The sequence below is a fragment of the Nipponia nippon genome, unplaced genomic scaffold (assembly GCF_047370975.1).
Source record: "Nipponia nippon isolate SJK-2023a ecotype South Korea unplaced genomic scaffold, ASM4737097v1 scaffold_6, whole genome shotgun sequence".
NCBI classification, from domain to species: Eukaryota; Metazoa; Chordata; class Aves; order Pelecaniformes; family Threskiornithidae; genus Nipponia; species Nipponia nippon.
Genome location: NW_028262380.1, coordinates 44,583,740 through 44,596,341, shown reverse-complemented (window position 1 = coordinate 44,596,341; position 12,602 = coordinate 44,583,740). Strand labels below are relative to the sequence as shown.

The following is a 12,602-nucleotide window of genomic DNA, read 5'->3' as shown; positions in this document are numbered from 1 at the left end:
TAAATGATAATAAAGTTACAGAGTTCATGCCTACATTTGCTATGAATAACACCCATATTAGAAAGACAGGCTTTAGCATGGTATTTCTGTTGTTTTTAAACAGAGATAGGAATCTTATTAAAACTACTTTTTCATCCAACCTATTATAAAGCAACTGCTACTTGACAGCTTATAAGGAACAATGACTGTTTGTCAGTACTAAGCAGACTGCATGCATTTAAATAAAAATGTTAAAAATCCCTAATACAGTTTGCAACTTCCTTCTTTTTTTTTTTTCCAAATACCCTTTTTTCTGTAACGCTGAGATGTTATCACAGGAGATCGCTTCAATGTGCTAAAGCATGCTGCACCCATGTGTACTGTGTAACGCTACGGCACGCCGCACCCTGCTGAGCCCCCAAACCCACTGGCTACCAAAGGCAGACTCGTCCTACCGTAGCAAATCAAAGCCTTCCTCTTACCTCGACTTCCTTGCTCTTCTCTTTGTTTCTGCCCATTGAACTTCTCCCATTGCTGGCAGTCTCCCGCACTGGAACTACAGAAATCTGTTGGAGGGGCATTTTTACAGTGCTGCAGGTTGCCAGTACCTGTTTGGATGCCTTATATCTTCACTCCCCCTGAGTAGCCCACCTGTATAATTGTTCATATCCTTGCTTTGCCAAGCTCAGCTCTAAATAAAAAGGGGAAAATATTATTTGAGAAACCGTGTAGCATAAGCCAGGGTCTTCCATCAAAAAAAAAGTAAAGCAGAGCAAATTGCAAACACAAACGAGAAACAGCAAACAAAGAAGTGAGGCACAATAATCCTGAGTTTCACATGCTTAGAGTGCCGAGTTGCTGCAAGTCATAACTCCTCTGCTGTGTCCCTGGAGCACCCCCTTTGCCCCCCTATCCCCCAACAGCATTGTGGGAGACAATTCAATTTCTGTGGTACCTAATAACTGTCATGGAAACGAAGGAAACCCGGGTCTCGCAGGCCCTTATTAGCAATTGCTTCCCTCTAATGGCACAGGCTCCCACATTTGCAGCGGCTGCCACTTCTGCTTTTGTTTCCCATCGGATTCCACAGGAGTCCACTAAACACCCGGAGACACCGCCTCATGCTGACTAGGTAAAGCAGCATAAGGCTGAAAAGCTTAGTGTCCTATTTTGGAGCCAAAATCTCCTCCTTTAAAAGCACAGATAGCTTGCTGTGTCCTTCATGCATCTACAATAATCTGCTTAGGTCAAAGGATCTGCCTTGAAGTGAAGAGCAGCAGTGAGCGAATGAGGTGTAAAAAGGAAGACAAGACTGGGAGGGATTGCAAATGTGCCTTTCTGAGGTTGATAGTAAAAAGTTAACCCTTTGCTGCACTCGTCTTTTCCCTAGACATCACCAGAAGCAAGCTCAGCGGAACGAGCCAAACGCAGACACACATGTGTCTGTACAGTAGTCACACGCACTCTGAAAATGTCATTTACGTGAGCTTCTCCCACCCAACAGCTTCTGTTCTCTCAGTTACAAGCAGCAAAATGCCCAGGAAAACGGTTTACCATCTCCCCTCCCCCTAAAATGCAAAACAATAGAAGAATATCCCAGGTGCTGTATTACAAAAATGTATACAAAGAATGGAAATTCTTAACATTTATAACTCCGTAAAAAAATTATTATTCTTGATAAATATTAAGAATGCAAGCAAAACTGATTTTGTTAAAAAAATAGTAAAGAGATAATTAGATCAGAAGTCAAACTCTTAGCACTGTATAAATAATACAGGAACAAAAGCAGAAAAAAAAAAAAAAAACCAAACCAAAACCAAAACAGAGCAAACAGCAACAATGTTTTAATATGTTGTCAATTAAAAAAAAAAAAAAAAAGTATTACCGAGGCCTTGAAATAAATCATCTGTATCTCTACCTGTATACAGTTGCACTTGGAATTCTAACAAGAAATAATGGCATTGTATACAGCCTGGATTTTCTTATAGAGCCATGTGGGGAGGATTTAAAATACTATTGATTCACTACTCCACTACTTTAGTTACTAATTCTCAGTCTGAGTTAACAGAGTTTACAAGAGACTAGCCAGATATAAATTGTGATGTGGTTCACACTGCCATCTCAGTTTTACATCGCTGGTTTAAGCTAAGATATATTGACACACTCTAACATAAAGGTTTATCAAATGCATTAACAAAGACTCATAATCTGTACTAGGGGTTTAGAGATGCTGCAAGACACACATGTGCATGTCTGCACATTTTAATATTTATATATTAATTTTATATATATATCCATAGTCATGAAATAGATTTACAAAGAATAAAATTGTCTGTTGCCATTTACACAGTTCCTTTACACATTTTTAGTTATATTTTACATATTTATTCCATCTTTACTCTCTAATACTTCAAAATTAGTTTGAATGTAAGTTTAAACAGTTTCCAACGTATACAGGGAGATTTTTCTGAATTTTGTATGTAAATCAGGAAAAAAAAAGACAAGCTCGTGCTTACCAAGACAGCTGTAGTACAAAAATTTATTCTAGCAGTATTCAAAGACAAGAAATGCCATATATCAGACCAGTAAAGTGTAACTGTTAGTCTTAAACTATACTATAATGTAAACAAAATTTCTTATTAGTTTAACAGAAAGTTTTAAAGCTACAGACAAACTCTTTTCCTTCGTCTGAGGAACAACCAGATTAAGAATCCCTAAACCTGGCTCTGCTTTGTCATGATAATCACTTACCTCTTTCATAAAAACACTGGTAGAAAACCAGTGGTTTTGAGGTATTAAAATGGAGTTTTCCTGTAGTGTGTATTTCCACGTCTGGTTAAAGCTTAAAAAAGTCAACCTGTCTTTTGATACTGTGCCAATAATTCTGCATTTTAAATTGCCTGAATTTGAGATTCAAGTCAGAGATTTCTAGGTTAACCAGTAATCTCTTTAATCCCATCTATGTCTGTCTTAGTTAGGCAGAATAAAGACCTTAAAGGGTGTGATGTGCTTAGTTCTTTTTAAAATTATAAAGTCTTGTGGCCCCTTTTTCCGCCACAGTGAAACTACACCATTAAAAAGTACATAACAAAAAAAAAACTGGTCCAAAGCAAGGGGTATACTTTACCATTAAGTAAGTCCATGCTTGCATTCTGCTTAAGTGTTTCACTAATTGCATTTCTTCACCGTGTGGAGATTTCAAAATAAAATGTGATTGCCCTCACTCTACATATGCTGGTACATGGCTCTTCCCACCCCCAGTGCTAAAACAAGTCACAAAACAATCAAGCCTCATACTGCTATATGTAGAAAAGTGGAGAGCACCACTGCTTCGTGGTAACAAAGCTGTTGGGAGATACGGGACATATCCAAAAGCACACCGTAAACGTCAGTGGCAGAGGTGGGGCTGGGATAATTTTTCTGTCCCACGCTTTACTTTAGTGTTCCCTCTTTGCTTTTTCAAGTTTACTATACAGACTTATAAAACATAAAGCTTTTGCATAGGTGTTCATACACCTATGATCTCAGAACAGCAGTACAACATCAGAGCACATCTTGCAGAAACAACAAAACTATTGATTTCAATTTTGATTGTGTTTTTAGCTCCCAGAGTCCCCAAGTACTTCATAACATTTAGAGAACGATTCGCAGGCTCCTATGTTCCCTTTGGTCACTTCCTACTACATCTCAGGGCGGTCACTGGGAGCTGAACACAGCCGTCTTACAAACAGGGAGCAGAGGATGCAAAGTGTAAACTTGAGGTAAGCTTCAGGTAGATGAAATACGTAAACTTTGCGTCACATCTCTGTTCTTCTCTCCCTTGATGAACAGGACCTTAACTCTGCTTACTCGGATCCTGTAAAGTTATAAATTACCTATAAAGATTCTATTAAGACTCTATAAAGTTGTAAATAAAGTGATTTTATATAATATATATAATATATATTTTTTATATGTACACACACACATCTTAGAAAATGTGGTAACTTCCACTCATTTCCCATGGTGATCAGCCTGGGATATTCTATTTAAACAATGCTAATTTCAGCAAACATACCACCCAAAGAGTCAGCGTTTTGGTGCCATGCCTCACCCAAAGGACAGCGCGACAGCTGCTCCGGTGCAGTACGGAGCTGCCGTGCAAAGCAGCGAGACGGGGTTTCAGCCTTAAGGGGATGACAGTAACAGAAGACAATTGGTGACCTGGAGCAGGTGAAAATGACGTGTCAGAGAAAAGAGCTATGCGTTGGGTGGGCCATTAGAAACTGATTTAAATTACAGAAATATAATCCACAGTTCTTGAAGCAAGTAACTACAGGCGAGAGTAGTAGTCCTTCCTTTTCACCTATGGTTTGAAATGCTACTAATCCCAATTCAGAGAACCCAAAGGATCCAATGTAACTTTTAGTCACCCAATACTCTCCCCTTAGTCAGATCCTGGTGATCGTGAAGGTAATCAAGACAAAAGGAACTGTTTTCCTGGTGTTTCACAACACAGGTCTGCTCCCTAGCTGTGCACTATCTGCGGATTTCTCCTCTAAGGTGCAATGTGTGCAACTTCTTTGTCTTTCCCTTCCACCCACGGCTCTAAGGCTACTATGTCCTCTCTCACACTCAGGACATGTACATTCATTGTACAAACCATCCCTGAAAGCATTTCCATAAGAATCAGACAACAAAAAGGGATCAGAACTCTAACCCTACATACACACACAATGTTTCAATTCTAATTTAATAAGGAGCAATGTTCTTCTCACCATACCAGTTTACACAAGTCTACTGCACTGAAGTAAGAAGAGAATCTGACCAGCTATGGTTAATGGTCCAACCAGGGTGATGTAAGCATCAACGAGAGAATGAAAAACAGCCACACAACCCCTTTGCGACATAATTACAAGGAAACACTGTATTGCCAATTTATTGGCAGCTTATGTATAATCACTCTGCCTTATTGCCATCACTTACAGAATCCCAAATTTTTGCCAGATTCTTGAATTGAAGAAAACATAATAATAAGTTTCCCTGCATAAATAACACTTTCTTTTATCATGAACAGGTAATTCTAATTTTTTTTTTTTTTTAGTCAGCATAAAATCATCTTTAGGTAAGAGGTACTGTAGCCATTATATGATCTTTAAGCCAAAACCTATATTGAATTTAAAAAAAAAAAAAATTGTGGACATAAAATGCTTAGAAGCTGGTAGGTTGGACTCCACATTACTTGTCAAAAAGATACATCGGCTATGAATGCACAATGTACAAAAAGGTACAGACCTATAGCCCACAGTCCTGAGATCTAGAAAAGAGTTTCACTGTCCTCAAAAATACAGAAAAGTTACGTACACTGTATATACTACACTCCCTTTACTATCTTACTGGGGAGATTTTACACCCTCATAAATGTTTTCAGACCTATTAACATGCTTCCTATATACTCCAAACATTTTACCTGACCTCTAGTCTGTACCGCCCGTCTCCTCAAGAGTCACTTTTATATATTACCTTCAGCATCTATATTACCTTCCTTTCCTTAATAAGAAATTGATGAAGAATAAGTATAACTCTACCACCTCATTTGTTCTTATCACAACTTTATTTAAGAACACAACAACAGAACGTGGTTTTATGAAAAGAGGTTGGACTGGATAATATTCCATTACTGCATGCAGATGCACCGCAATCCTGGATATATCCCTGTGTAAAGTACAAAGTTAGCTGTAACCTAAAATTTCTGCAAAATCCACTCCATTTCCCTCTGATATTAACAAGTGCATCAAAGCAATTGAGCCTCTCACCTCTGACCTGCACTGATGACAAAATTACAAAAGGGTAAAGCATATTAACAACTGCAAACAATAATAATAAGGGGTATTCTCAGGAGGCAGATTTCAAAAGAATTTATAGATAGGTCCTACAGAAAAGAATCCTGACTACAATTTTAAATGAAATCTTGCTGTCAAGGTATCAAAACTATATCAGCGTATAGCTAAAAATTAAGGTTACATACCAGTATGTATTCAGAGGCCTTTATTTATTTACATGTACACACACAAAAATATATGTATATATATAAACTTCCAATAACACCCTTTAAACACAAGTTTTCCCTTTTCTGCAGATATTTCAGAATAAAGCAATCTCCACATATATAATCAGTATAAAATTTAATACGTTATAATAAGAAGTAAAAGTGAGGAAGGAGCCCACTTTCACTCACAAATAATTAATGCAGTTTTCTTTCTCTTAAAATAACAGTTACTGTCTTAAAGTTTTGAGAGGAAAAAAAAAGAAAACACAAATCTCATCTATATTAGTAAATTTAATGCAGGCTACACGTTGTGACTTTCAGCCTATCTTATATTTGCATCTTAGGTACAGAGAAGCAAAGCTGATCACCACAGCAGCTGTGGAAGTGGATACCAGTACTAGATACTGATCAACTGGGATGAAGTACAATCACTCTAACTAGCAGAGTCTTCTAACACCTAAATTAAAAATGCAGCTAGCAGTTGTCTAATGCAGACCAAACAAGACTGATGTAAACTAATCCCTTGGGCTTCACAGCATCCTCAAGTTACATGACACTAGAACCAAATGAAATTTTTAGATAAATGAAAAATTCTTTTAGATACTCTCCCATCCCTCACAGTTTAAAAAAAAAAAAAAAGTTTAAACCTACTGCAGTACAAAGTTAGTCATGGAATTAGGGCAAATATGAAAGATATCTTCAGACAAATTGAGGAGAGTAATCATTTTTAAATGTCCACATATTGCAAAGCAGCATGGACCAGTTTCCAAATATCTTTTCCTCTGAATGGGAAAACCTGTTGTTCTCCGCTATCTGGACCAGTATGTCTTAAATACTGTTCTGCACTGTGGGCTGGCGTCAATGGAGGAGCCTCAGGAATGCAAGCGCTTTAGGCAGAACTCTTGTGCAAGTAAGTCCTCATCAAAACCAAAATTTAAAAGTTGTTTAAAAGAGGTGAACAGAATTTGCCTTCTTCACAAATTAGAAGAAATGGCTGTGAGATGTCATATTAAAAGTCACATTTTAAATGCTATATGGAGTTGATATAGACTTGAATGTAGCCATCATGTTATTAGATCCTCAGGGGGGGTTTGGTAGCTTTCACCTTTGCCCACCTTTAGCTTCATAACTGAATGAAGTGCTGAGAAGTGCCACATAATGTAATATGAATATAGGTGTATTAAAGGTATTAAGAAAGTAATCAACTAAAAATTTCAAATTAATGTCTTTGGATATTTTTTTTATGTGGCCATTCACATTATTACACGTCAGCTCATCAGCAGCATTACTAAGCACAGGACTTCTTTTTCCTCCATGGAGAGGCTAAAATAGAAGTCAGTGGAAACATGGAAGAACCTATTTGCCACTTGCAGAGTCTGTGCAGATATACTGCCTCAGCATTTTTAGAACACCTAAAAATCCATGGTCATGGAAGGGTACAAGTCAAAAAGCAAGTAAAAAAAAATTAAAAACTAATAGCTGAGACTGAATTAAAATATGGCTGCTGCATCAAATAAACGCTTACCTACCTGAAACTTAGATTTGATGAAAGTGAGATATGAAATGACACAACAGTGGTAAATTGGATAAAATGTGGCCTCTGGCTGTTAAAACCAATTATCTTCATTATCTACTAGATAGCAGAATTAAAAACAACTTCCAATTTCCACAGTTAAACACAAAAACTTTCATGGATGCCTCCAATACAGTGTTTGCACTAAGTTTATTTTATCTAAATTAAAGGAAGCACACTATTTGCTTATCATGCTACAATGTCCCCATGAAATAGGGGATAAGGGAAGACATGCACAGAAGTTCTACAAACTGCCAGTAGCTTCAACAGCCCAATTCTCTCGCAAGTTAGAGTGACAATTCAGATTTTTTTGTTTAAATGTAACTGTATCTTATAAAAGCAAGCAGAAAAAGTAAATGACAAACTTTTACACAGAATGGGCAGACTGTATTTAACCAATTTACACTACAAAAGAAATGAAATTATGCAGTTAAAGCATCCACTCAAGAAAACACTATTTATACTGCAGTGGCACTTAGCTACTCACTACACAGACAGGGATCCTACTATGTTTATTCGAATTTGCAGTACCCAACTTGTGTCTACGCCCACTAGTGCTAAGAGGTCCTAACATCGCTCCAGTTCTACCTTCATGATGAACACTAACCTCTCCTTACAAACATTACTGACTCTCAGCAAGACAAATATAAAGGCAGTAACACTTCATAAAATTACACTGTATGAAATTGTGTTCCTGGTTTTGTAGCGGTGGAAGTAATCTTCATGCCACACTGTCTGGCTGCACAGGTCCACCAGCATACAGACACAAAATTAAAATGCTGTTGTCTATGTGCTACTTCAGATCACAAATACAACTCTAGTTGTTCAGGAAATAGTTGTTATTTGGTTATGTTTACTATAGAAAAAAATTACTCACTAGAAGTACTAAAGAGTAGAGGGCATTGCCACCTAAAGTATTATTTCCCATTATTTTTCCCATTATTTCCCATTTCTTAATGACATACATGTAAAAGGTATTTTAACAGCTCTCTAACAGAAGGTGGTTAACAGTCTTTACAATAGAAACATCAAAATGCAGCAAGCAGTGGAATCCTCCTGCTTAGCTTTAGGTTAAATGCTGCAAACTTGAATCCAACAATGTTAAAGAGTTCTAGCATTATTCATAAGAACAAACTCAAGTTCCTGGCCAAGATTCAAAGCTATCAGTCAACACAGAGGAGGGCCAGGGCACAACACAGGAAGACCTGGGCAATCTTCTAGATGAGAGCATTAGAAACCGAATGAAGTTCAGTACAAGCAGCACAGTTATGGCACTGGTAGAACACAAGAAAAAAGTTGGGTAGCAGCCAGGAGCACAGACTGATATGAAGGATCAGCTTATTTCTTAATCAAAGGATGACTGGAAAATGCTAATTATCATCAGCTGCAAAAAAAATAAACATAGTCCCAGGGTGCACTAATCAAGTTATTTCCAATTCTTCTTAGTCCTGAACAAACTACACCAGTATTTCCTCAAAAATTAGACTTTTCACTTCTCAAAGTTCTGATCACCAACATCAAGGAGATGCTGAACTTGGACACAGTGGAAAACTGTTCTAAAAAACCTGCACAACAGGAAATTATTATTTACTAACCCACCTGCTTCTGTTACTGGCTACATATAATTAGACTGGAAGAGCAAATTTGTTTGTTTGTTTGTTTTTAATGCAGACATTCAGGTGCACATTATATTGATGATTATAATATGAACTGTGCTCTCGATCATTATTTGACAAAGAACGAAGACAGATGCACAATTTGTAATCAAAAATGAAATCTTACAACCAAGTCCATCTGTGTGAATATTGAAAGTTTACTTTTAGATAAGATTTTCCATGTTTGCTAAGCATTATTTGCTTTGTGAATTTCAGCTGCCAGAGTATTTAATGGACATGAAAAAATGCAAGGTATTAATTTTAAAATGCAAATGAAGAGTCATTCAAAACACTTTTTATAGTATGTTTCTTCTCAGCTTCCTACAGGTGTCTATTGCTTATTATCCCATATTTTTCCCCTTTATTTTACATCCCTTTCTTGTAAGCTTAAAATACTGTTATTTCCCTCCTATTCTCATCTGCAGTCACCCCTTCCTCCTCTTTTCCTTCAGAAACACCTGGGCAGAATTTTATCTTTGGCTAAATATTCATATTCCAAGAACTACAATTTCTGTATTTTTAAAATATTTCATTCTGTAATCAGCTTATTGAAAATAGCTCAATAAAAGAAATCTTCTATATTGAACCAAGTTTTTAACGTTACGTCCAGTCTGCATGTTGTTTGGCTTTGAAACTTCTCCCACTGCTTCAGAGAGAGGATGGTTCATTGCCAGTATGATAAGGACCCCATTAAATTACAACAGGATGGAGTTTGAAAGGATCTGCGGAAATTAACATTACAGAGGTGGCGAATTCACTTTAAACTTGCTGGTGGTTTTGACCCACAAAGTCTCCTGGCTTCATAATTTTAAGAAGACTATACATAAGGGAGATGTATTATGCTTCTCTTTAATGCTATGAAATAGCTTAAATAAATTCTGGTACCAAGATTCATTTTAATTCAAATTGTATTTCAGCTACAGGATTAAACCATTTTAAAAACACAGACTTCACATTCTTGAATAATTTTGTTTAATATCCAAATATTTCCTAAGTTTAAGAGTAAGCACTACTGCAAGTGGGTGCCACTCCTAAACTACTGCCACCCACCTATTGTGCGATTTATACTTAGAAGGAAGTAATTCAGTTTTATTTGCTTACTTTGTTACTCAATACATCTTTCTTTATTTTGCTAACAAATTGAAGCTGCTGTGAATTTAAATGCTGGTGTTTCATTCTGTAAGAAAATTATTGATGTTTTTCAATTAAAAAGTAAGCCCACAAGGAACTGATGCCTGGCTGATACCCGGGGTCAGCAGCCTTGTTCGCTTGAGTAAACAGATACTTAAGTAAAGCAAAGAACAGAACTTCAATGTAAATGAGCCACCAGAGGGAGCTCATCCAGCCTTCTGAGTATAATAGAACTATATTGACATTGGCAAAAAGTTAATTAAACATTTTTATAGGGGTCGCTGACTGAGTTCAAAACAAAGCACATTCCCTGGCTGAAACTCTGCATGCCTGAGAAGCTTAATGAAATAAGAAAACGTTGTTTATTTAACAAACATGGAATACATTTCTGATTAAATAAAGATAATTAAGTTTAGAAATGTGCGATACAGCATTCTCCTACACGTACACAAGCCTTTTCTTCTTCATCCCTCTTTATTTTCTCCAGATAAAGAGAATTTCAAAGTATTATTAACCTACAAGACAAAAAATATGAGATTAAGTTTATAATTTCACCTAGTATCTGTGGAAGTATACAAAAACATAACTATTACAAAACATAACTATTACAAAAATATTAATTTCTAATCAAATTTAACTTGTTGTTATGGTGATTACCTAATTCTGTAATTAGTTATTACACTTAGATGGCCATTGCCATACTAACTTTGAGTTTACTATCACAATACAGCTCTTTCATTTTAAATTGTAGCGGACCCAGATTCAGAAAACAAATCCCTCAAGCTCCTGTTCTGAAGAATCCAATGGTTACTATCAAACCCACGAACACTTTTTGAAAAGGAGTACTGAAATAAGAGTTACTCAGGTTTTTACATGGTGCTTATTGATGAAGAAATCAAGAGTTTTGCAGGGGTCTGTTTTGTTCGTTACTTTTCCATGGAACTAGGCATCTAAAAATGGTAATTCAGATGGGGGTAGGCAGGAGAAGAGGGATGATAAAATTATTTCCTAAAGGAAAAGCATCTTTCAGTATAAACACCCAAGCAAATCATTGCAACTCTCTCTATATATTTCTGCAGATTATGTACCTTAAATATTCATTCCCAATTAACACAAGTCTACCACAGATTTAAGTGATATATTTCTTTGTGTTACCCATAACCAGCTTTCTAAACATTGCAAGATTAATTTGATTATACTTCTATCTTACCTATGCCTGGATGCTTTGCTTTGGAAGACAAGATTAAACGTAATGTGCTATTACATTTATCTGTTCTTTCAAGCTTCAATAAAAAAATGAATTCTTTTCAATACCACATAAAAGTAATAAGTTTTATAGTGAATTCTTGTGCAATGTGAGGATACTATGAAAAGCATTTTGCTCTATAATCACACCAATACTTAAGCACTGGAAGAAAATCCAAGCTGAGAAGACCCAATAATAGTTACAGTTCCTTTAAGTTCCACTAAGCACTTCGGAGTGGCAAGCTTCTCTGCACAGCTATTTTACAATCAGGAAAAAAATTACAACTGCTGTCCAATACACTTCCTGAAGTCATCCTTCCCAAGAATATTTTTAGACAAAAAAAGTTTTTTCCTGTTTTTCTCACTGAATAACTGCATTTTTAAGAGAGTCAGAAGAGGTTATTAAGAACTAAATTAACGAACGGTCAGATTCTCAATCTTCTGCTTAAAAACAGCTAATAAATTCATTCTCATGATTGAAGTAAGATTTACTAGCCCGTCCTGCCCCCCTGCCCTTGTGCCATAAAGCTAACTTCTTCACATCACATACTGCTAAAAAGTTTATTTTATATTGTTGAGTATCTTACTACATTAGCAATTATGACATACGGTTTTTACAGCAGAACAGTTCTAAGATTCTCTAGGAATATGGGGTGCCAAATAACATTTATAAAAACTTTTAAAGCCTCTGATCAGTATATAATCAGTAGCTAGAAATGGACAGAAGTCATTCAACTCTTAACAACTGTTTTCTCCACGTGTGTTCACTACAAGGTAAAATTCATTCATGTTCAGAAGACAGCATGAGATGACAACATCCCTATACAGAATTTCATAGTTCTTCAAGTAAGAGTGACTTCCAAACACTAGCAATGGTTCACACACCATTTATATTCTGCAAAAGAAAACCCACCTTCATAAAGCTCAGTTTTATGGAAATAAGATTGTTTTCCAATAGTTGATGTGATCCTCATCATCATAGATTCAGGGC

The 12,602-nt window shown here is 36.3% G+C and overlaps 1 protein-coding gene across 2 annotated transcripts in view; it reads right to left on the bottom strand.

Moving 5' to 3' along the window:
• The window catches only part of MARCHF1 (membrane associated ring-CH-type finger 1), a 256,014-nt gene that overhangs the window by 148,557 nt on the left and 94,855 nt on the right, over window positions 1-12,602 (bottom strand). The window contains exons 4-5 of one of the 2 annotated variants that reach the window (XM_087736363.1): window positions 631-670; window positions 462-545 (exon numbers count right to left, since the gene is read on the bottom strand). In XM_087736363.1, the coding sequence (XP_087592489.1) occupies window positions 462-545; window positions 631-646 (100 nt within the window). In that variant the 5' untranslated portion in view covers window positions 647-670. Of the gene's footprint in view, window positions 1-461; window positions 671-4,072; window positions 4,183-12,602 lie in introns of both variants that reach the window. The other variant, XM_087736364.1, reaches the window with a different exon arrangement.